The 25,015-nt window shown below is 53.6% G+C and overlaps 1 protein-coding gene across 1 annotated transcript in view; it reads right to left on the reverse strand.

Moving 5' to 3' along the window:
* The window catches only part of SCUBE3 (signal peptide, CUB domain and EGF like domain containing 3), a 32,575-nt gene extending 17,891 nt beyond the window's left edge, over positions 1-14,684 (reverse strand). Inside the window, exons 1-5 of the mRNA XM_083878266.1 lie at positions 13,750-14,684; positions 5,310-5,432; positions 4,167-4,292; positions 1,301-1,435; positions 369-494 (exon numbers count right to left, since the gene is read on the reverse strand). Coding sequence (XP_083734392.1) covers positions 369-494; positions 1,301-1,435; positions 4,167-4,292; positions 5,310-5,432; positions 13,750-14,323 — 1,084 coding nt within the window. The 5' untranslated portion in view covers positions 14,324-14,684. The remainder of the gene's footprint in view (positions 1-368; positions 495-1,300; positions 1,436-4,166; positions 4,293-5,309; positions 5,433-13,749) is intronic.
* Positions 14,685-25,015: the final 10,331 nt, after the last annotated feature.

The following is a 25,015-nucleotide window of genomic DNA, read 5'->3' on the forward strand; positions in this document are numbered from 1 at the left end:
ACCACAACCCCCAGGGAGAGGATTCCTGCGCTCCTCACATGCCAATTGCACTCTCCTTGTTCACCTCCCCTTTGGAAAGTGAAACACTGGGACAAGAACAGGAGATGCTGAGCCTTTGGGACCCCCTTGAACTGCCATTTCAGCCTGGTCATGTAAGGACACAACATCTCATAGTAAAGGGGGCTGCCAGAAGCATTGTCTGTAAGGGCAACAGAGGCAGAGCTGAGCATGCTGAGCTTCAGGCTCAATGAACCAACTGCTACCAGGGGGTCAGGGCTTTGCTGCAGGGGCAGGGGGTGTCTGTGCCATGGGGACAGGGTTAGGGGGTCCCTGTGAGGCTGAATGCCCAGCCCTGGAGTGCTCCTTACGTTTGCAGTCTCGCTGGTTCTTGGTGAGCTCGAAGCCGGGGCGGCACTCGCAGGCGATGCCCCCCTTGGGGGTCTCCCGGCAGATGTGGGCACAGCCATGGTTCTTGTTCATGCAGTTCATGCCTTCTAAAAGAGAAAAGGAAGCAAAGAAATGCTCCAAAAGCTGCTGGCAGCTGGTCAGCAGTGGCAGAAAGATGCTTGAGGTGGGATGGGGTGAGGAGATGATGGCAATGAGGGCAAACCTTTTGGGGACAGGATAACACTGGCAGGCTCCTGGCACAGAGCTGCTTGGAAAGGTGGACAAAACCACCTGGGAGCCTTCAGCCTTTGATTCCCTCCCACCTTGGGTGACACCCTGCTCCCACATCTCTCAGTGGCTTTAAACCCCATCAAGCTCAAGAGCCAGCACCTGCATCCCTGTCCCCAGCAGGGACCACCCACTGTGGCACCAGGAGGAAGGAGCAGCCAGCTCATCCCTCTTGGACACGCAAGGGATGGGGACACAGGAGATGGCACTGAAGCTGCTCAGCTGTCCTGGGCAGGGTGAGATTCCTGTGGAGATGGAGTGACCAACACAGCTGGGAAGGGGGAAGGAGGAAAGCAAAAACACTCAGCTGGCTTTGCCAAGCAGCAGAGATAAAAATCAGCAGAGACGCAAAAAAATCTCTCATTTCCTCCTGTTTTGGCTAAGAGATTTCTCCAGATGGCAACAATTTAGAGTTGATACTGAGAGGAAGGACTCGGTGCTGTGCAAGACCTGGCAGGGGGGGATGTGTCTGTTAAGGTGGTGTGAGGACCTCCAGGTCCTTCCATTTATCAATAAATTGCTCTGGGCATACAGGCAAGAGTTGCCAGAGGTGACAGAGGACAGACCTGCCTGATAAACACAAGGATGGAGGGTGCCCCAGGGCATGGAACTGCTGAGCACTGACCTTCAGGGCGCTGGATGCAGGTGTGCTGGTTGTCACTGAGGAAGAAGCCCTCCCGGCAGAAGCACTCATAGCTGCCCATCATGTTGACACAGGTCTGCTGGCAGCCGCCGTTGCCCTCCGAGCACTCGTCCAGGTCTGCAGAGGGAAGGTGGCAGGGGGTGAGCACAGCTCCTTGGCACACCAAGGTGATGGGGACTGGCTGGGACAGGCCTGCTGGGCAGTCACCTTCTGCCTTACATCTGTGACCCCCCAGCTGGAAGGAAGGGGAATGTCTAACGGTGATGAGGGCAAAGCACAGCAAGAGTGGGTGCAGGGATCATACAACTTCCCTGGCTCATGGCCTCATTTTACAGAGGGGAACACCAGACCACAGAGAAAGGGGTTTTCCTTGTCCCACAAACCCAAAGCACCCAGGATACTCATCCAGGATGCTGGCTGCAGCCGGCCCCTGCTCCCAGCCCCTCAGAGCCTGTTGCCAGCTGGGGATGCCTGCACTTCATTAGGAGGAGCTGGGAAACCTTAGCCCAGAGCAGGGATAATTACTTGTAAGGAGACTCGCATCCCCTGCCCTGCTGCTGCTCGGCTGCCCTCACACCTGTTTTGGTTTAACAGGCCAAGGCTGCAAGGGGCTGAGATGTGGCCCCGTGGCAGCAGCAATGCCCTCGCCCCAGGCTGCCCCTGCTCCAACCCTGCAAAACCTGCATTTAATGATGAGAACTGCCCATTGCTCTCTCTAGAAGCTTTTTGGGGACAGTGCTGAACTCACCAGTGCCCTGAGGTGCCACAGCAAACAGGATGCCGGGCTCGGGCACAGACAAATCTGCACCGTGGCCGCCCCTTGCCCCCTGTGCCCGCGGTGCTGGGGCCGGGAAGCGAGGGGCCCCACGCCAAAGAAAACCTCCTGTGAACTCGAGCGTTGCAGAGCCGCGGCTGCGGGGAAAGCTGAGCCCCGCCAGCAGCATCGCCCTCCGGAAACTCCGGAATAGCGGCTCGGTGACGGCACGCGCCAGGGGCTCCCGGGCCCCCTCCCCAAACAGCACAGCACACACCAAACCCCTGTGCTTTGGGGTAAAACGGATGGACAGAGGGATGCCTGAGAAGTGTGGGGGCCTTGCACTGTTCCCCTGGCAAGCCCTGAGGGGGATGCTCAGAAATATCAAAGCAGGGCTGCAAGATCTAGTTGGAAATGGCCAAGGCAGCAGAGCCCAGGAGCACCCCACAAACTTGCTGTCTTGGAAAGGAAGTGTTGAAAACACCCTCTCAGCCACAGGGCAGTGAGGGTTGACACCTGGGCTGCAGCCAGGCATAAAGGGACATCCTCTGTAATGGCAGGAAGCTCAGGGCTTTCTCCAATGCTCATCCCAGCCAAGCTATGTCCTGCAGATGCCAATAACTCCGCTCTCAAATCCCCCTGCTTAGAACAAGGGCTTAATGTCTTGCAACTTCTCCTTCCAGCTCTGCTCAAAAATGAGGAGGCAGCCGTTCAAACCCAATGGCTGAAACGAGACTCCGCCGCTCTAATACCTGTTTTATTAAAGGCAACAGAGATGGGCAGAAGCCAGCAGGGCCCATGTCAGAACGAGGGCTTGAATTCCTGTCCTGGTTCAAAAGGTCGCCCAGGGTGGGCAATGGAGAGGCCAGTGGATTCTGGTGGGTGCATATCCTGACCCCTCTCCAGCCCAGCTGCTGCCCATGGCACTGGCAAAGCCAAGGCATAACACGCTGCTTTGCTCTGCTTCTCTTTCTTTTGACTAAAAGGGGATGCAGGCAGGCTGGGCAAAGCACGTCAGGGTCAGAGATGAGATGCTGGGATGAGCTAAGGAAGGGCTCAAGGTGGGAGCCAGCGTGCTCCCCCAGCTCCCTGCTTGCCCGGCTGCTCCCCAGCCCTCTCCATCCCCTCCCACCCAACTCTGTAAACACATGACGTCCAGCTTTCCTTTCTTCTCCTCGGGCTCATCCTCCCCCGGGAGAGGAAGGCAGAGCCGCCCGCCCGCGCCTCCTCCCAGCTGTGTAAATCTCCCCCCTCCCCGAGGAGGCTGCAAAGATCCCGGTGATGGTGGTTAATGCAAAGCGTATGTGTCCATAATCCCTTCCCCCTCCTCCTCCTCCCAGTGATGAGCTCATTAATGACCCCTCTGCAGACACTAATTAGAAAATAGCATGAGCTCCAGGCATTGGGGAGGCGGGCGGCCCCGTGGCCCGGGGCTCCCACCGCGGATGCCGCGGGAGGAAGCGGGTGACGGGCGCGGGCAGCTCCATGGGCCCCGGGGCTCTGACGGGAGCTTTGGCTCCGCCGCGGCCGGATGGAGTTTGGGGCGGTGGGAAGTGGCAGGGAGGATGCACGGCCGCTCTGTAGGCAGATGCCGGGTTTGTCTTGGCCCGGGGATTATTTATCCAGTCCCTTCGCTGGTTCCCATCCCCACCATATTTGCTATTAACTCATCTATTTTGGCAGGTGCAGGGCTGACCTCAAGCACGAGCGGAGCGAGCGGCAGGGCCCGGGTGAGCTGGTCCTGCCCTCGGCAGCGGCACAGAGCTGCTGGCCCGGCCTCTTGCCGCAGCAGGATGGAGCTGTGGGGAGCCTGTGCCTCACCCCCAGCAGCTCCAAACCCAACCCTCCCAGCCTGGACCCACAGAGTGAGTTTCTCTCCCAGCATGGAGCATCCTCCCTTGGCACCAGGCCCATGTAATGGGGAGCAATCCTATCCCCAGCCTGCAGCTGGCTTAGTGCCCTGAGAGTGCCACCGCAGTTCCACAGCAGGTCTGGGGGTGTTGGGTCCTGGGAAGAGCCCAGCAAAGAAAGCCAGCAGGTTGATCCTAAGGTGCTGGAGCAGCTGAGGAAGTGCAAAGTGCTGACATCCCTCACCTAAGCAGTTGTGGCCGTCGTGTGCCAGGCGGAAGCCGTCGTAGCAGGTGCAGCGGTAGTTGCCGGGGATGTTCACGCACTCGTGCACGCAGCCCGCGTTGTCTTCCCGCTCACACTCGTCAACATCTGGGGAGAAGAAGGGTGGGAGAGCTGTAGGGCTGCCCTGGCTGCTTCCCACCATGAGTGCTGCCCCATCTCCAATGTGCCACCCAGCTGGTAATGGACCCTGGGGTCTCCTGCTCTGCCTATTCCAGCAGGTCGTCAGATCCATTATCACCTGCAGCACCCCTTCAGACCCTCCAAAAACATCCCCATTCTGCCCAGCCTGGGAGCTGGACCCCCAGCTGACCCAGTGTCTTACAGCTTTAGCTTGGTGCAGAGTGCTGGGAACCTCTTGGGATTTCCCAGGGTGCTGGCAGAGCAGCCCTGTCTCCATGGCAAAGCCCTGCAGTGCCTGGAGCACTTTAATCCCTCTGCTATTTGTACTCGGCCCATCCTGACCCTGAACCTGCTTCGAGTAGAGCTGAGGATTTTTCCCCTGCCCCAATCCTGCTTTCCTTCTGCTGCTCTAAGGAGCCCATTTTCTTTCCATTCCCCACTCAGTTGTATCTATAGATACAGATATATGTATTTATATATAAATACATATATATGTGTATATAAATACATTTATATTATATATATACACATATATAGCCCCTATACCTATATCAATACCTACATTTGCATCTATATCTACATCTATATTGATATTCACATCATCTATATGTCTATTTCTATATCTTATTTTTAAGTTTCTTAAATTTTAGCTGCTAACACCATTCTGCAGCCTCAAGGTCAGAAATCCTGCAGGAAAATAAGCCCAGCTTTGTTTAAAAGGCCCCAAGTGACCCTTCATGGGCAGCCCCAACCATGCCAGGACAATGGCTGCCACCATCACCAGCAAGGACAGCCAGAGTCCCCATGCATTGTCAACAGGCCAGGAGTTTGGGGCAGAAAAGGAGAATAAAAGATTTACAATGAGCTGGGTAGAACAAGTGGCCTTTTTGCATGGGCCAGTGCTGACGAGCCACGCTGGCCTCTGACCTGCTGGGGCTGTCACTCATCAGCAGGGCTCCAGCTCTGCCAGCAGAGTGTCCCTACCTTTGCAGTGCTTCCCATCCCCGGTGTAGCCAGACTTGCAGATGCACTTGTAGGACTTGGGGGTGTTCTGGCAGATGGCATCGATGTGGCAGTTGTCAGTGCCCTCCACGCACTCGTCAACATCTGCAAGAGGACAGGTGAGGGGAGCAGAGGGGAGAGCCTAGGACCTCTACCCTCTCTCCCCATGGGAGCCACCACCCCAGGTGATGGATCACAGCAGCCTCTGGCTCCTCAACCAGCCCTGACACAGCTGATGGTGGGCTCTGGACATGGTAAATCACTGGGTCCACTCCAAAACAGCACAACCTGTGTCCCCTCTTGAACACGTCACCCTGAGACTCCCTGGCCCTTTCATGTGTCTGATGATAGGAAATGCTGCTCCAGCGCTGCTAGTCCAGGCTGGAGCCAGCCCAGGCAGAGGTGAAAGTCTCTGTCTCCAATTAGCTGTTTCCTGAGCCAACCAGGCACCCAAATAATCGTCATCGCTTTCTATTCTTAGGCGCCAAGGAATGTGCACGAATTAGCAGGGACCACACTAAATAAACCTGGGAGCTAGGAGTGAGAAGCAGGAGAGAGAACTGGGAAAAACATCAAGGCTTCCTTGGGGACTCGGACATAATTTGAATCATCCCCCTTTGCCCCTCAACCCCCTTCTCTGGGATGCAGTGCTGTGGTACCTGGGAGATCACATCCAGAGCTCCATGTGCTGGCAATGGCCTCAAGCAGCAATGCCCCAAGGTTTGCTGTGACAGGAGGCCGTGGGAGTGGAGGTTTTAATGGTATTTGGGAAATGGAGAAGCCTCGAGCATATGGAGTGGAGGTTTGTGAGCAAAAGGCTGTTCAGCTGGCTCTCACTGCCTTCCCTGCTCTGGCAGCCAGGGAGATACAGTGCCTTGAAGTGGGCACATCCCCTCCGTGACTGCCAGTGCCTGGAGATCAGGCTGCTGAGGGGTAGCAGGGGCTGAGCATCACCTACAGACCCTCAGGTGTGGGCAGGGCTCCCAGAGCAGCCCAGGCTCCTGCTCCACCAGCGCTGCTCCTGGAGGGATTTGCCTCCACCTCCTCGCACAGAGATAGGAAACTTCACACTGGGGAAGGGGGACCTGAGAGTCCCTCCAGCTTCCCTGTACCCCCTCAGGAGGAGCATGAGGCTTCAAAGCTCTCATCTGCCTTAAAAAAAAAATCCTGCTTTTCAGCAACCCCAAGAACAGAAGTGCTCCAGGATCTCTCTAGAGACCCAAAACATCCCTGCAAAGTGGTGGGCCAGGGGGCCACGGCCGCGGGAACGCCAGGCCGAGCCCTGTCCCGGCCACCCCGGTGGCTCTTTTTGCCGGGACGTGTGAGTCACCCGGCCGGGAGGAGAAGAGCTTTGTCTCTGCACCAGGGAGGCGGCACGTGCCTGCGCATTGTATAAATATTTACAGCCCGCATTCATATTTGTTATTTGACATTAGCCATGGCCCGCGGCCACCACGGCCTCCCTTGGGCCATTAATCACCGGCTGGAGGCTGACCCACCACGGTGGGGACGATGGAGGGATTGCACAGGGCCCAGGGCCCAGCAGACCATGGCTCTGGTCACGGTGCTGTGGCTACCCCAGCACTCAGCATCATCCCCTGCCCGTGCCAAGGGTCCCACGGGGCTCTTGTCCCTTTGGGGAGCTGAGTGTGGCTGTTCAGCATCCCAGTGACTTTGCCTTAGGCTGCTGCATCCCTCACTGGGCTCCCAGAGGGGTGGTGGGAGGTTGTGGCACTGGAGCAGGGGGGTGTGGGGGGATGCCAAGTGCTGGCCATGATGTGCATGGGAATTCAGCAGCAGCAAAGCTGATGCTGACCCAAAGGTTTACTGAACCTGCAGATCCTGGTCCTGGTCATGCATGGACGGGACCTCCCGTTCAGGTGTTGTCCCAAAGTTATAAATCACATTGTGGTGCTTCCAGTCACGGTGCCAAGGTGACAATTGTCAGGTCTGACACCCTGGAAACCCAGGTGGGACCCAACACTCAAACAGTACAGACCATCCATCTCCTTCCCCTAAAAACGCTCAAAACACGAAGCATCCACCAGGCATCAATCACATCATTGAAACTTTCCCAGCCTTTTGCCAGGAATCTCACTTTGGGGGGAATTTTATTTCCTATTTCTTTTTCCTTCTGCTCTCTCAAACTCAAGACCACGAACAACATGCACGAGGCACCAAATGCACCTCTGGCCCTTTCCCACTCACACATGTAGAGCATCTTTTTTTCCTAACTTTTTTTCCCATTCTGTGACTTCAAAGGTCTCTAACTTTGGAAAGATTACACAGCAGCAAAGGTACAAAAGGAAACATTATCAGTTTTCCACTCTGTAATTTTTCCAAAGCTAGAGTAATTCTGAAAGGTTACAGGATTTAAAAAAAAAAAAAAAAAAAAAAAAAAAAAAAAAAAAAGTGTGTTTGTGGGAAGAATGAATAAATATCCTCCTGGATAAATATCCTCCTGGGCATCCCAGGAGCCATCCCGGGATTGGCAAAGATCCCAATTTTAAAATGTTGAAATTCTGGCTCCTCAGTATCCTTCAGAAATGATGTAGTGAAGTAAAACCCTCTTAAAACCTCAATTTTTAGAATTTTTGTCAACACAAGCAGCATTTTCCCATGAAAAAGGAAGGTTTTCTTTCAGGGCAGCTTGTTTTTCCTGCAGGAGAATTTTCTCCATCCAAAAAAAAATGCCTGTGGCCTCGCTGCAGGTGCTCTTGAGTTGCTGCCACCATGTGAGAGGGTTCATCTTCAAGACAAGTGAAGATTTTTTTTTTTTAATAATAAAACATCCTTTCTGATGTTCCTGTCCCTATTTACTCTCTGTATTCCCTCGCTGGGGTGTGCCCTGCTTGTCCCCCTAGTCCAGGGGACCTGCTCCATTCAAGGTCCCAAATCCAGGTGGGCTTTTTCAAGGGTTTGCCAGTCCCCCTGCAGACCTTCACCCCTACAGCCCCTCCACCTCTTCCTTCCACAAATAATCCAAAAAACGCCGTTTTTCACCCTAAACTGCCTGAAACGAGCCCAAACCAGGCTGCCCAGATGGGCACTGGGGAATTCTGCACCCGCCGGGGAATTCGGTTCTGATGAAGATGTTGAGTCTCGCTGGGCACCGCAGGTCTCTCCCGCGGTGTCCCCGCTCCCTGCCCAGCCCCATGTCCCTGTCCCATCGCTCTGGGGCCGCTCAGGGCTCCTCAGGGGGCAGCGGCATCCCCGGCACGGCCATCCCCGGGGGCTGCGGGAAGGGCAGGAGGTTGCGGCGCTCGCCCCGCGCCTCGGGCCATGTTTTTTATTCCGTTGTGGGTGGGATTTTCCAGCTCTGGCTGTTGGGCCCCGTTCCGCTCCAGCTGCAGCTTTATTCTCCATTTCAAAGGCAGCGGAGGCAGACGGTTTCAACGCCACTGCCATTTCGAGCGTGCCAAAAGCCGGGGGGACCGGCCACCTCCCCGGGAGCCCCCGGGGGGCTTTGGCCAAGGGAGGAGGTGGCAGAGCCCATGGGACACCCGGGCATCACCTCCGTGCCCTGCGGTGTCACACCCGACAGCGAGTCAGGGGGATAAAGCAACAGCTCGTATATTTTTAGAGCCTGGATTGAGGCTCTTTCCTCGCTTCCTTATTTTGTTTTAAAAATAATAATAATAAAAGATGGCTTTAGCCGTAGGCCAAAAGTCTCAATAAATTTGAGGAGCGGGGGGGTGAGATGGGACAGCAAAAAGTGGCCTGAAAAATCCTGAACAAACAAACCCACCATCCTTTTTCCCCTCTCCTGCAAGCGCTTCGGCTTTTTCTACAAATTAATTTTATTCTTTGTTTTTATATAGGCATATATATTAACAGCCTGTCTGTATGGGGATGTGTGTGTAGCTGTTGGCAGACATGCGGAGTTTCCACTCGGCCTTAATGCCAAATTAAAGCTTTATAACTTCAGTAGCTCCTTTTACCAGGGTATTAATAACCACCTCAGACACTGTGGTGCAGTTTATTAATCATTTGTTCGTCCAGGGAGCTCCTCGTGCTGAGCCACAGCAGGACGGGCTCAGGGCATGGCCACGGGCAGTGGCAGCCCCTGGGAGGGGATATGGGCCAGGAGAGGGGAGGAGGATGCTCTGCAGGGCAGCTGCCTGAAAATTGGCTAAAGAAGTGTCAGCTGCACTCAGAGATCCTGATTCAGACATCAGGGTGATGTCTCGCTGCCAGGATAGGGGTGCCAGTGGTCCCTGGGTGGGTAACTGTGCTCAGGATGGCTCAGAGGGGGTGTCTACATCCCACTACACCATGGAGACCCCTGAGCCAGCCCAGAGCCCTGCACATCCACCCAGCTTTCCCAAAAGCAGGTGGGACACAGGAGATGCAGCCCCAGGGCTTGGCCCTGTGGAATGATGGAGTACCAAAGGAGGAGGAGCCACAACTCACAGCGAGGACCTGAGGCCATTCCCAGCATGGTGACCCTACTGTCCAATGCCCAGACCCTGCTCTGTAACCCTCACTATGGGTTTTGTTTCCCCAAAGCTGTCAGTGACTCAGAAAAGGGCTTTTTTATCCCACCCACTTATGCTTCCCACCCCCATGAGGGCAGAGCCAGGCTGAGCTGTCCATCCTCTGCAGCAGTCCAGGTCATCCTGATGGATCCCAGTTCCACCAGCATTCCCTGGGTAGGAAATGTTCCCTCCACCTCCATCCCACCTCCTTGTGCCAACCTGGTCACTTCAGCCCAATTCCATCAGCACTTCCCCACGGAGGGTTTGATGCTCCACGCCAGCAGCGTGTCCATCTCCCCATGGAATTGCCATTGCTGTTGTTGTTCCTTTGGCTCATCAGACTGACCTAGCCTTGCCTTAAAAAATGTGCTTGTTTGTTTTTTGCTCCGGGAGCAACAATCTCAAGATCTCCAGCGGGGACACAGCCTCTCCAAAACACAGCCGGGCATCCTCCAGTGCTGCCAGACAGAGCAAACTTTATTTGCCATCCCAGGCTTCTCCTAAAGCCTCTCAGGGGACTTAGAATTTTGAAAGTGAAGGTTAAGGTCAATCGTGCATACTTTTTTTCCTAAACTGAGTACTCTGGTGTGGCTGTTTGCAGAGGGAAAAAAATGTATATAAAAATAAAAGAAAAGAACCCCCAACTCCTGAGCAGTTTGGAGAGGGCAATACATCGGCACTGGAAGACTCAAGGTGTCTGAATATTTATACTCCAGTTGGCAGTTACAAAAAAACTCTTCTTCCCTTCTTCCTACCCACCCCCTCCCCTTTTTTAATCTCGGTACAGGCACGTTAGACGCCCTCAGTCAAAGATCTCCTTTGAACTGTGTATGTGAAATGTTTACAGTTTTACATTTCATATTTCAGCGGGGTGGAGGGGACAGGCACAACAGTCGCACACTGTGAATGCTGGAGAGGTAGGAAGGCAGAGGCCAAGGGGGAGGAGGTTTGGCGGCAATGGGAGGGGAATCAAACAGCATCTCCACGCTGCAATTGGAAAATTTTAGACTCCTTAAAAAAATACAGAAAAAATAATCCCTGGCGGTGTAGGCTTTGCAGGTGCATCCCACCACAGCAGCCCCTCACGTGGGACAGTGGCTGTGCCCCGGGCAGCCACACAGCACCAGCCAGGAGGGCTGGTGTCAACCATGAGCCATTGAGTGCCCAGTGGGCTGGGCTGAGTCTGTCATCCCACCCAGGACCCTGAACTGGGGTCGTGGGAATGTCAGGGGCTGCAAAATGGGGTGCTGGGGTCTTCCAGGGAGATGCTGCCTCTCCCTCCTGGCCCCAAAGCACAGCATCATCTGAGGGGATGTGCAATTAGTTGCAGGGAAAAGTGGAGAATCCTGGGATGTGTTCCCAGTGATGAGGGTGCTGCCAGAGGGGCCGGCACTGCCCGAGGATGGTGCAGAGCTGCCAGTCCCTAGGCTCTGTCCTTCCAGCATCCAGGGAGGGACTGATGCTGGCAGACAGCAGGTAAGGGCACTGCTCCACTGAGAGCAGCAGCTCAGGACAAACTCTTCTGGCTGGAAGGCTGTGAGACAAGAGGTTGGGACTGGGGTTGAGATTATCTATCCCAAACCCAGAGGAGTGGTGGGCACAGCAACATGTGGGCAGCTTGGCCTGGGGACTGCAGGGAGTCCAGAGAGCTCATCCTAGATGTGAATGCCAGTCAGGAGCCTCCCTATGGTTATCCAGATTTATATTGTCAGTTCTCTTCTCAAGATCTTCTCTAGCCCTAAGCTGACTCCACAGCCAGCCAGGTCCACTGGCAGACACCCTCCAGGCCCAGCAGCCAGCTCTCTAAATCCTTCTTTCCCCAGAGACTAAACTTTCCAAGGGTAATTCAGTACAAGAAATGTGCCAGTAAGCCCGACAAATGACAAAATGTTATCCCATCAAGACCATCTGATGGGACAGGAGCCCTTCCCAGGCCATGACAGTCACCTGGCAAGGGTGGCTAGCCCTCAAAAGGGCAAAGGTTTCGGGGTGACGTGTGCCCCATCCTTAGGATGTCACCTGGCACACGTGCCTGATGCTTTTGAGATACATCCTCCTAACACATGTCCCTGACACACAGAGTGGGTTCAAAGAGCTCAGTGACAGCCAGAAAACCCAGAAGACAGCAGGTTCTGAGGAAAGGCACATGTTGTACCTGCCATCAGACATGCCTTAATGATGAGTTTGGCCTCACACAAAAAGGACCAGCACCAGGCCCACTCCTGCCCAGAGTCCTTGCAGCTCCACATGCACCAACCTTTGCCTCTCTGCAGAGGCAGAGAGCTGGGACCTCCCCATCCCCAGCCCAGAGAACCCCTCAAGTGCAGCCTCAGGGACCAATTGTCCAGCACAATTGTCACCCCTCTGGCTGGTGAGCAGCCACACACCAGGAGCAGCCAGCGCTGTCCCGGGCGATGCACCCTGACACAGGATTGAGCTCACCTCTCTCCACCCCCACTCCACCCCTCTCCTTCCCTGAAGGGATCTGTCAAGTCTCTGCACGATGGAATTTCACTTTGCTATTTTAATGCAATTCTGGCTCAGGCTTAAATGGAACTGGAAACCAAAAGGCCTTAATAAATAAATATTATGATAAGAAATGAAAGCAATGCATACACTCAAGATAATTTGAGGGGGGATAAAAACCTAAGCATTCCTTTCTGTGCCTAAATCATAAAGCTTTATGTGAAGCTGGACGCCTTCTCACCAAACCTTTGCCCTGGAAAAATCTCTCCTGCTTGCCCAGGCTGCCCTCTGGAGAAGTCGCCTATTGTTTTAGAAACACTTTGAGCCAGATAAGACAATAGCCTTGAAATTCCTTCTAACTTTGTCAGTGACAGGGCTCGGGCGACCATGCGCGTGGCTGGAATCCTCCTACAAGAGATCTTTTTTCATTTATATCCTGCGCTCCGAGATTTCATTCACACGCTATTTAATCTCGCCGTACGCACAAACACGCAGCTGCCACAACAGCACAGCCGGAGCCGGGCTGGGGAGACCTTACGTGCTATTGGGAAAAAAAAAAAAAAAAAAAAAAAAAAAAAAGAGAAAACCCGACAGATTGTACAGATAGTGGGGAATTAAGGAGAAAAACCCTTTTTGAGGGATCATGTATAGGGCTGTGTGTGCTCGTGTGGGCGCGCACACTCCCGCGCGTGTGTATAGAAAAAAAAATAAAAAAAATCTGAGCTAAATATAGAGGTGCTATAGAAAAGCCAAGGTATAGATAGACCATACATAAAGCTCCGTGTGTACGTCTGGGAAAGGGAGGCTCCGGCTCAATACGGGAGTTGTAAAACAGAAAAGCCCGAAGTTGATAAGGATGGGACATACCTCTCTTTCCACGAGACAGGGAAAGAGCTCCCTTAATTTTCAGGCTTAGCTGTGCTCGGCTACCCGAAGTTTCCTGCTGCCCACAGCCCTGCAGCCAACATCTGAGATTCCGATGTGAAGCCCCCGAGCACAGATGCAGCTTCCCGGCGTTATCAACGCCCGCTCCGCCATCCCTGCCCTCCAAGGCAGCCCCGAGCAGCCTCCTCGCCCACACTGCTGCCGTGGTAGCCCCATCTCACAGACACAAAACCAGCAGAGCCCCCCAAGCCCCTCCGAACAGCCGCATTTTGCCTGTGGTGGATGCAGACTTGTTTGCCCACCCTGATTTTCTGCCCCTGCACCCCCTGCCTTGAGATAAAGAGCCCAAACCAAAAAAAACCACTAAAAGTCGAAGAAGCGCAACTCATTAAAGAGTTTACAAACCCAACCCCAGTTCCAAGGTAGTAGGCGAGAATATCTGCAAGCGACATTTAAAATCCCCTCCACTGTTTGTTGTTACTGCTGCTGCCTTCTCCAGGCTGCACTTAAACCCCAGCTCTAACGAGGAGATCCGGCTGCCCAATTCACACATCAAACAGCAAACCTTCGAGCAGGGAAGATTTTTCTCTTACCTTGACTGGCTTTATTTGCCAGCGTGTTTCCAGAGTGGAGGAGAAAGAAAAGGATGGAAAATCCAGCAATCTGCAAAGCTCCCATTGCAATCCCAGTCTGCAAGGGAGGAGCGGGGGCAAGAAGGGGGATTTCTAGTGCTTTAAAGGAAACAAGGGGCTGAGCATGCGAAGGAAAATCAAGGGAAGGAAGGGGCTCTCTCCTTGCCGTGTGTGAGACAGAGGGAGGGAAGGGAACTGAACTGATGGAAAAAGCTGCTCTGGGTTCAGTTTGGGGCTCTTGGTGTTGCTGAAGAGGAGAGAGCGAGGGAGGGAGACCCAGGGCAGTTGGAGGAAAGTGGACTCTATCGCCCTCTCTCTGGCGGCTGCTCTGATCCCTTCTCCTCCTTTTTTTTTTTTTTTTTTTTTTTTTTTTTTTTTTTTTTTTTTTTTTTTTCCCCTTAAATAATCCCAGCCAATTCCAGTTTTGCAAGAGCAGCAGCAGCAGGAGCAGGAGCAGCAGTGCTGGAGGGGGGAAGCAGGCGCCTTGCCCTGGTGCTGGGGACCTGGGAAAGGGGAGTGGAAAGGAGAGCCCCATCCAAGCAACGCCCTTTTTCTCTCTCCCAGCCTTTCTTTCTTTCTTTCTATTTGGCTTTGGTTACTCCTTCACGGCTCCCCCCCTCGCACCCCCAAGGCTGGGCTTTGCCTGCAGGAATTTACAGTCTGCGCTGAAGGAGAAGGGCCAGTAGCCATGGAGACTGCTTCCCTGGGAGCAGGGAGGTCAGGCGGAGACCATGGGCGATCAATGCATCAATGCAAAGCCCCCCGCAACCCCCAGACCCACCCCGCACCTCGCAGCCCCTCGGCCAGCCAAGGGCTTGGGGTGGTGGCAAGGGGAGGGGGGCCAGGGGGAGGCCTGTGGCATGGGAAAAGGCAAGGGTGGAAAAGAAAAGAACAAGGAAAAAAAAATATATATATAATTAAAAATCCTGAGAGTTTGCAGATGGCACGACCTGGCTGGGCTTGGTGGCTGCGGGAGTGTCTTGGGGCGTTGGGCAGGGGGAAACAGGGCCAGAGAGCAGCTCTGCTGGTCACCCTGAGAGGTGGGAGGAGGACTGGAAATAAGGGTGGAGGGGGAAGAAAAAGACCTTTCTGAAATATTCAGGGGTTTTTTGTTTGTTTGCGGGACCTTCTCCCAGCCTGGCCCCCTGGAGCTGGGGGCACCTCAGGGAGGCAGGGGGACCCCTGCCCCACCCTGTGACCCTCCTTGTGCTGGGAGCTGCTTGCACCATCTCTCTTCCGGGGTGTTCCAGCTCCCTGAGCCAGGAGAGGCATTGCCAGCCAGGAAACTGCAGTGGGAGATAAGACTGGAGCCAGGAGTGGGATTGGGAGGAAGGTGTGCAGTGATTCCACCTGTCCAGGGACAGGATCAGTCTACCCATGAGCTCCCTCCCAGCCCACTGTGCTGCTCCTACACCCTCCTGAAGCCTCTTTTGTCCTAATAACCCCTAAGGTACTACAAAGGGGGCTGGAGGCAGTGGGGAATGTCCAGCTAAGCCAAAGCACCCATGGAGAGGAGGCATGCTGAGGATTCCCTGGGTCTTCCCCTACAAAAAGACCCCCTCCCTGAGCTGCCCTCATGGGACTGGGACCTTTGGGAAGGGGTTTGCAGGAGCACTCCAGTAACACAAACCCATCCCTGGCACAGCCAGGCTCCACAGCAGCTGGTAAGGGGCAAAGGTGTGTGAATGATCCTTAAAGCTGTAAAAAAATGTTGTACATAACAATATGAATGTGGAGGTGTTGTCCTTAGGATGTGTTGGGAGAAGACCATGACCCACCAGTGGGAATGTGCTATCCCACTGGGCACTGCCACTGGAGGAAGCCAGCTCCAGTCTGTGCCAGGAACTCCTTCATACAAAAGCTCCTTCCCTGAGGTGTTGAGCAGGACGGGACTCTGGTCATTGCAGCCCACATCCTGATCTGAAGACATCACCAGTGGGGAGCCACCACCCTCCTGTGAATGTCAGATCAGCAGGTGTGGCACTGCTTTCCTTCTGGGCTGGAATTTGCTGCAGAAATACAAAGTCTCTTATGGCAAAGACTCCTAAGAGCAGAGTCAGAATGGAAACTCTGCTCTGGGTTACGCTGGCGGATCTCTGTGCCCAGCCACCGCACCTCGCACCCCATCCTGTGATCCTTTATCATCATAACCAGAGGAAAACTAAACAGTTCTCCTTTCTTCCCCCTCTAACCTATCTTCTAAATCTGGAGACCGATCTCACGGCACGAGGGACAAGACCTTCAGCAATGCTGATTTATAACTGAGCTTCTAAATTGCAGGTTTATGCATTAGTATAAACACCCATAAACCAGCCTTAAATACACAGGACCGTGTGTAATTAAAACGCCAAAACACGGACAGCCACGTGACAGCACAGGGGGAATGAACAAACTCCTCACTTGCGCCCAGACCGCCCCAGAGGGGACAGGTCTCTGGCCAAGTGCTCCCAGTTAAACCAGTACCTTGGGTGATGCCACAGGAGCCAAGGGTCTGACCCCCGTGTCTCATTCCTCCAACGGGGTTACAAAGTCCCACAGCAAAGCAGTGGGGTTGGAGTGAACTGCTGATGTCCAGGAATTCCCAAAAAAGCAATGTAATCTTATTTTCTTCCCAAAGTCGAGTGGCCAAAGGGCGAGTGGCAGTGCCAGGGCTGTGCATGCCTTGGTCCCCCTCCAAGCACAGGGCTGTCCCCTAAGGGGAAAGTCGGGCAGATGGGGATTCCCGACATCACACAGGGAGTCTGGAGGGAGTGCCACGAACCACACTGAAATCACCTGCAGGACAGCCCAGCGCTTTGGCACAGTGGCTCCTCACCAGCTCCTGTTGCTGCCTCATAGGGCTGGCATGGATCCGTGCCCAGGAGCTGTCTCCAAAACCCTTCACAGGCATTGGGACAACCCTGCCAGCCCAAGCCTTATGTGTGTGTGTGTGTGTGTGTGTGGCGGGGAAGGAGGTGGCAGGATTCTCCTCCCTGCTGCCTCCACTCCCCGTTGTGCACTTCTGGGCAAAATCCATTTGCTTTGGCTTCATGTAGGGCCAGAAGATTCGGCCCATTGTGCTGTGGCGCTGAAGAGCCGGCGAGGAATTGTCAGCCATGCTGAAACGGTTACATGGGGAGTCATGAAAATTTACTGCACCACTCTCCGGTCCCTCGCCAAGAAATAAAAGCAAAAGATCACAACAGGCATTTTTTTAATTTGAAGCAAAATTAAAAAAAGAACGGATCTGCACTCAGAAAACAACAACCACATCCACAGATCAAAGCAGCTGTTCTCCTCTCATTCGGGGTTTTAAGAGGTTTCTGCAGCTACAGAGATGTTTACACAGGGAGAGAGATACATACATTGTGCTGTCTTGATGCGGCCTCTCCCCCCTTCATCTGGCAAAACATTCCCTGGGAGGCGATATGAGGTCATTCCTAGCCCCTGCCTTGTTTTCCTCAAGCTGCAAGGCTGCGGGGCAAGAGGCAATTCAGTTCCCATTAGCACACACACATTTGCACTTGGAACCCTCCCATGTACATTTTGCCTGGGGGGAGCTCGGGATGGACAGGGAACCAGCCCTTGCCAGCTTGTTCCCAGAGGGAATTCCAGCAGCCGGAGCTGCCCTGAGGGCCAGCGGCTTTGGCAAAGCCCCTGGGAAGGGACACGGAGCCGGGAGGTGGGCTGGCATCTTCTGCAGACCAGCATCTTCTGCAGACCAGCCGTAATGTTCCTGTGGCTTCCACCACTTTTACGACGAGAGGGGCTGAACGGCTCTGGGGAGCACTAATGGACTGTAAAAGACTTTTTCCCCTCTGCCTCCTTGGCTCCAGCCCAATTCCGAGCGGCAGTGAGCCCCACTCCGGTGCTTGCGCAGGGACGGGGGCCGTGGGAACGCGCCAGGGCGGGCTCTGCCTTCACCTCCTGGCATCAGCACCTTGGTCCTGCTGCTCCGTGGGCAGCACCCGCCTTGGCAGGCAGATGGGTTCTGGCTGTGAGCCAGCCTGCACTGTCTGTGCAAATGATAAAAGCCCCCGAGACGATTCTCCCCATCTCTAGCATGGATTTAATGCCATGTGCTAGGAACGAGCTGCATCTTCAGCTGTGTGTGCTTGTGTGATGATGAGCCAAAAGCAGTTTCTGAGGCTGCACAAGAAGCTGCTGAGAAGCAAAAGTCCCCAAGGCCCTTAGGGCTTGCAGAAGCAGCTTTTGAACCAGCCAGGGATACTGCAGGCAGAAGAGTGAACCAAACTTCCCTTTCCCTCCAGTCCAAGAGAACCACAGGCTCAGTGCTGCCAGTCCAGAGCAGGACCTCCCTTCTTTGCTGGACCCAGCAGTTGAGGGGATGGATGCTGGCATCCCGACCCTGAACACTGGAAGGTGCTGGCTCGAGAAAACAGCAGCCCAGACATTTCAATGCCCCAGCGAGGGCTGTGGTCTACAACTTGGAACAGAATAGACTATTTTTAAAAACCGAGAGGAAAACACAGCATTCCCAGTAACACGCCAACAGCCCAGGCTCACGCGGCTCAGCCGGTCCCCAACACTCGTCCCTCATTTCCCCAGCCTACAGTTGCATCCAGATGCCTCCAAGGTGGGTAAAAAAGCACCAGGTCTCACTAAATGACGCCCTGGCACCTTGTGACACCTTTTTTCCAGAGTCGTGGGGCTTCCCAAAACGCTGCCTGCGAAAGCCCTTGTTTGTAATTCCCAGTTTGCAGCAGGAGAAGGTGACACACGCTGAGGTGAAGTGACTTACCCCAGCGTCACCGGGAAGGTCGATGGCAACGCCAGGAATAGCCCCGTTCCCAGTTAACCACTAACCACACTTATCCCAGAATAAGGGTCCCTTTTTCCAGCTGAATTTATAACAGCTTTCCAAGTGACATAAGGTCTTACAGAAATAGGCAGGCTTTTATTCCAGAATAATTACTGGGAGATCAGACTGGAGTGTGTATAATTACACTGGTGTCGTTGCTGCCGGTGAGTCGGACCCTGTACCAGTGGGAGACAGCTTTTATCTCATCCTACTTTTCCAGGAGCACATGTACGTCAGCTGGGAGATCATCAGGATGTGGGTGGAGAAGGAAGGGGCTTTGGGTAGGAAGGAAAGTGGTGTATCACTCTCTACAGCTCTGTTAATCACATTTCCCAAAGAAGATGATAAAAGGTTCTTCAGCTACTGAAGTCAAAAGGAGTCTTTTGTGGTGTGCTGGGTCACACCCCAGATGGAATCAGCAATGCTCAGTGCATCTGCTTTGAGTCAGACACAGCTTTGGAGCAGGTGGGTTTTTTTAAAATACATTTTATGTCCCACACTGGTAAAATCAAGCTCTGAGTCCAGGTCAAGGCCTGAAACACATTTCTGACAAAAGCTGTGGGAACACATCACAGGAAAACATCCTTTGAAAGTAACCTCATCATTTATCAGGTGTTGATGTGTTTGTGCATTGGCAAGAATGGTGCCTCCAAAAACGGGGCTGTGGGGGGCTCCTCTGCTGCCCACAGCCGTGACAAGGCAGGGGTTAACTGTGACACCACGGGAACTCCAGGACCCAGACACACATGTTTAAAAGTAGCACTTCTCTCCTTAAAATAGTTTATGGATCTTACTTGGGGATAAATCCAACACCCTGGAGCAGAAGGAGACCTATTAATTCCTGAGTTTTTTCACGCCGTAGTAAAGCAGCGGTTTTATTTGCCCGCCTTGTGTAAGATGTCAGTCATTTTCCCACTTGCATTTCCATCTACAATTTAACAAGGCAGCAGTTTATTTCCAGAAGCCCCGGCCAGACCCCAGCCAACTGCGTCAATATTTTGTTGCTTACACAAATGCCACCATTAAAGTCAATACAGCGTTCCGGGGGAGGCTTTTTCCCTTTCTTTTTTGTTAGATGATGCATGTACAGCTCTGGAAATATGGGAGGGTAAGAGAAACCTCCCTGAGCATGTACCTGGTGCAGAGGCACGAGCACACTGCTCAGGGCACTGACCTGACCAAAGGCATTTGCTAATTAATTCATTCTTCCAAGAGACTTAACTGCCTCTTGCCTTTGGAAACCAAGGCAAAACCCGAGCCAAATCCAGAGCCTGTCAGAAAATGTGGAGAGACCTTTATTGACTGCAGAACACTCCAGAGGAGGGAGCTGGCTGGTGCCAGCCACAGAGGGCAGGAGTCCAACTCCAAGTGGCCTCTCTGCTCTCCCAAACGGCTCCTCGGTGCCACTTTGGGGACAGAGGAGAGAGGCAGAGCTTGGCTGTGCCAGGGGCTCCCCACCTTCCTCAGCCTCCTCCTACAGCACTGCTTTGGGATGTCTATCCTGTGCTGCAGCAGGTCACCGTGGGCTGGCCATGGCTGCTGGCTTGTTTGAGGGATGCTCCTGCAGCCTGCACCGTCTTGTTGCCTTTAGCACGCTCTCCCAAAAACCCTCAGAGGTTTTCTGGTCCAGCATGAGCTCATCCCTCTGCCCCAGCCTCCCTGGGGCTCTCAGGACAGCCCCAGCAGCTCCCTGAATCCACACCCACCCACACCCCCAAAAGCTGGGGGGGTTTTAACCCTAGACATGGCTAAAACATCTGATAAAATCCCAAGGGGAACAAGGAGAACCCAAAGAACAAGGAGCTCACAGCCCAACCTGCTGGGGAAGCCCTGCAGGATCTCCTTCCTAATTCCTGCATCAGACCACTTTTGCATGAGAACAGAGCGGCCTTAGTGTGTCAACAAGCCCTAAACGCCCGAGGGCAGCTGGAAGTGAGATGACATTATTTTTTTTATTTAAAACGGACTTCTTAACCTACAGGAAAGTAAATGTTCTTCTAGGATGGCCAAGAAAACCACACTGGGATTTTCCAAATGGGCATGACTGACTGTTTATGAGCAGAGGCTTCCAAACGCAGGAATAAATGGCTCGCTCTCAGCAGGTTTTCCTTTCTATATTTACCCTCACCTGAAATGAACATTATTGCACACTGCAACACTTATTCCCTCTGATCAGGGGAGCGGGTGAAGAACTAACCAGCCGCAACATGTCAAATAAATTGTTAATCTGGTGTTTGCACGGGCAGGGGGAGGAGGGAGTCCCCTGGGTTTGGGGCAGGCCCCAGGTCCTGCTTACAACTCCCATCCCAGCTCTGCAGGAATGCTTTGCTTGCCTGCTGCTGCTCCTGGCTGCTGAGAGCTGGAGCTGGGCCCTTCGTGGAGCTGATCCATTGGTTCCAGAGAGGTCTCCAGCAATCCTGATCACAGGCAGCTGGTGGAAAGAGGTGGCATCTGGTGTAAGGACCTGCCCAATGCTGCACGAGAAGACTTTTGAAGAGCAACAAAGTGCACCCAGATCGCGGGTGAAGGTTCAAGCGTTAGATAATCCTCTCCAAAGCACTGGGCTTTGCCATTCATCTTTAGGTTTCACACTGTTCTCTGCCTGTTCTCAAGGTGGGAAGACCCTGTGGATGCAAAGGGTTGGTGTCTCTCAGGGACAGGTCCCCTGCAGGCACAGACTGCCCTGCTGATGTGCAGCTTGGCCATAAAAGACCTGAACTTTCCTTGATAAGGGGCTGGGGGCTGAGCCATTGTGAACCAAACCTCACCATGAGGCTGGTCACTCAGCTGTAAAATCTCTCCTAATCCCAGCCCTGGGGAAAGGAGAGGACAGGGAGATCACCTGCCTCTCCAGGATGTCGCCCACATCACATGGCTCCCTGGGTCACACTCACACCCACCACCACCTTCAAATCTGGGCTTGACCTCCAATTTACCTTGAAGTTCATTAACTAATTGTGCCATCCGCTCTGGAACGCCAGCCAGAAAAGGGGTTCACATCACCCCAGGAAGAACAGGGGGATTAATCCTCTATGGTACTGGGGGAAGTTGATCAGTCATTAGTGTCTGCAGGTGCCAGGGACACTTGGGCAGCAGGGATGAAACAGCCTTGTTCTGCTCACAAGGCTTCCATGTACTCATGCCAGACAGGACCCGGCTTTTTTTTTTCCCAGCTCAAACTTTTCACTTTTGGAAAAGTCTGTCCTTGTCAGAATAGCTGAGCAAACCCTTCCCCAGCAAGCCATTCCAAGAGAATTTGTGTTAATCCAGATTAATGAACATAAAGCAATCTAGATAAAACCGCATTAAGCCAAAAACACCTTTGAACTTTTTTTTTTTTTTTTTTTGGATCACAATCCCTCCCTGAGCGCTGTGTGTGGTTTGGGCCTCCCTGTACCTTCAGCTTCCCCAAAGCAGAGCTCTCCACTGAGCCACAATTAAGTCAAGTCAGCAAATACAAAGATTATCCAGAGCCAGCGGCACCAGCAGCAACCCAGTGCTTTGCACAGGGAGCCCAAACCCAATTTTGGGTGTGGAGGTGTCCAACGGGGTGAGATGGCACGAGAAGCATCTCCCCAGCTCCATGCACAACTCCCAGTCACAATGCCTGGGCTGTGGCTAGACTGCCCACGTAACCATGAACCAAACTCCTCCAAGCCTCAGTTTACCCAGCACCAACCCATCCCCTAAACACACAGATGACAGATTGGTCTGCAACACCCCAGGACTGGGCACTGCCCACAAGAGGCTGGACAAGACAAGGACAAGGGGTGGTTTGCTCCAAGTGGCTGCTCCCCATAGCTTGGGGACGTCCACTGTGACTGAGGTGGCAACTGCCAGTTCATGAACATGGGATGTCTCACAGGAAAGGTCAGGCACCACCTGAGGAGTAGGGAATGGACAGATACCATAGCTGCTGGTGAAGCATGTGGTGTGTTATAGGCACAAACACACCTTGAGTGCCCACGCATTCCAGGCACTTCTCCAGAGGACTCCCAACCACAATCAGGCACTACAGCAAACCCGATGCCAAGACATCCTCTCACCTGGACAAGGTGTAAAATACCCCTTCACACGCTTGCTGGGACACTGGGAGCTCTTCAGGATCCAGCTGTCTGCCCACGTATTTGCACCAGCATCCAGCACAGGAACAATCCAAACCTTGTCTGGCGCCCAGGAGCTCCTGCAAAAATAGCTTTCCTGGCGGACTGGGCAGAGGAAAACTCCAGTCTTCCCCTGCTCTCCCCTCCACACCCTCCCAAAACACCTGCTAATGCTTTCTGCCCTCCACTCCCATTGCCTTCCTCCTGTAAGGCCAATTTCCAACAGCCACAGACGCAGCTACGAGGTTCCAAATTCCCTCCCATTTTGGAAGTGAGGGCTGTGACACCACCAGGACTCTGCCTCTCCTGTTGGGATGGAGTTTTGCTTTTTCACAGAGAGCCTTCTGCGGCTGCTCAGCGCAGCAGCTCACACAGCTCGGGGCACTGTGCCTCACTCCCAGGTGATTTGGATCAGGATACACCAGGAAGTTTGCTTTCACCTCCTCCGTCGGAGCGTGGGCGTGCAAACAGTGACCAGTTTCTCCACAGGTTCGACTCCTTTAAATGGGGACTTTCATATTCATCAGGCTTGGAAAAACATTGCCATCTTTTAAACAAAAAATCCATTTCCCCTTCCACGGGGAAGGCATTTCTGTTTGCACTGGCAGGCTCTCCCCCTCACCGCGCCCAGCACAGTCACGATGGTGGGGCTGCAAAAGCGTGGCCATTCCACAGGTGAGGAAGGTCCAGCCATGGAGCTCTCTCTGCTCCTGCCAGGAAAATGGGAGCCTTCTTGGAAAGCTGAGCCCTCCACACCAGGCTGGGTTTGATTTCTTAGGGAACTTACTTCAAGGAAGGCAGAGGAGATCTGAGTGGGCTCTCCCCAGCTCTTCATTGATGAGGCAAATTCGTAGCCCAAATGATCCTTTTCCAATGTGATCGCCAGGATTACAAATTTCTGAGGTGTTAAAAGGGCAAACTGGAAATCTCCCTGTGGAGTTTTCTGCCTAACACTCCAAGTGCTCACCCTGAAAGACTCAAAATCCCGATTTCCTCTGCTGGGATTTCAGCTAGATGGCTTGGCTAAAATAAATGAGATTAATCTGATCAGAGAGATGGATGGAGCTCATTAAATCAGTAGATTAAAAGAACCCACCCAGCCCTATTACCAGTGCTCCTGAGGTCCTCTGCCTTTGTGGCAAATTGAACCCACTCAGGAATTAGATTGCCTTGCAGAAATCTGCAGGAAATGCATTAAAAATACATTCTGCTATTACAATCCTTCATGTCACCAGTCACTTGGGAAAGGAAATTAATGCAGGGCAAATACATATATATTTAAATACCTACAATTGCCTCCTCTGGGATCAGGATTTATAGGCTGGAAGCAATGGGCCCTGCTCTGAAACAGAGACAAGAGCAAACTGCAGTCCACTCAGGAGCTGTGCTGTTCTCTCTAGAAATGCTATTTCCCCATCCTCAGCTTCCTCACACGAAGCTAAGGATCAGAAAAAGGCAGGAGCTGGGTCTGGCACTGCACAGAGCTGCACAAGGAGCACTGGGGGAAATTCCTGGGCGGGATTTTGGCCCAGGTGGAACTCACAATGAGTTTTACTGGTTTTGTTTCTAATGCCCAGTTGCTTTCCCACTCACAAGCCAGCCCCACGGTTCTGAGCAGCTGCCCCAACCTCATCCCCATCCTCATCCCCATCCCATCCCCATCCCATCCCCATCCCATCCCCATCCCATCCCCATCCCATCCCATCCCCATCCCCATCCCCTGTCTCTCCCTGTGGCCCTGGGCGCTCTATAATTCCCTCAGTGTTGCAGGTGCCAGCCAGCAGTTCTCATGGATGCTGAGGAAATAAATTAAGAAAGAGAAAAAAAATGCTAGAAGGGATAAAAAAAGGGAAATTGCTTGTCTGCACAAAAGTAGCCTCATCCCAGGGTTTGTGGGTTTGCCCTTTGGGAGGTTTAACCCCAATCCCCGAAAAGTGCCGGAGAGGTTACAGCAGGTGACCGGAGTCAGGCCCTTCTTTCTGAGCCCACCGGAAAGGAAAATGGACAAACTCGGAGGAATGAGGGAGGATGGTGAGGCGGCTGCACGGCCAGCAGCGCTCTCTGCAGCTCCGGGCCCCGCGGCAGCTCCCGGGACGGCAGGGCCGGGATGAGATGGCAGGAATACGATGGCAGGGCCGGGAAAGGATGGCAAGGCCGGGATGCGATGGGGAGACCCTGGGCTGCCCTAGGGTCTCGCAGCCGCGGCCGCCCCGTCCCTCAGCGGGGCACCGGGGCGACCTCACACCGGGACCCGCCTCACACCGGGGCCCGCCTCACACCGGGCCCACCTCACACCGGGACCCGCCTCACACCGGGCCCGCCT

This window comes from Zosterops lateralis (assembly GCF_965231275.1).
Source record: "Zosterops lateralis genome assembly, chromosome: 26".
Classification (NCBI taxonomy): domain Eukaryota; kingdom Metazoa; phylum Chordata; class Aves; order Passeriformes; family Zosteropidae; genus Zosterops; species Zosterops lateralis.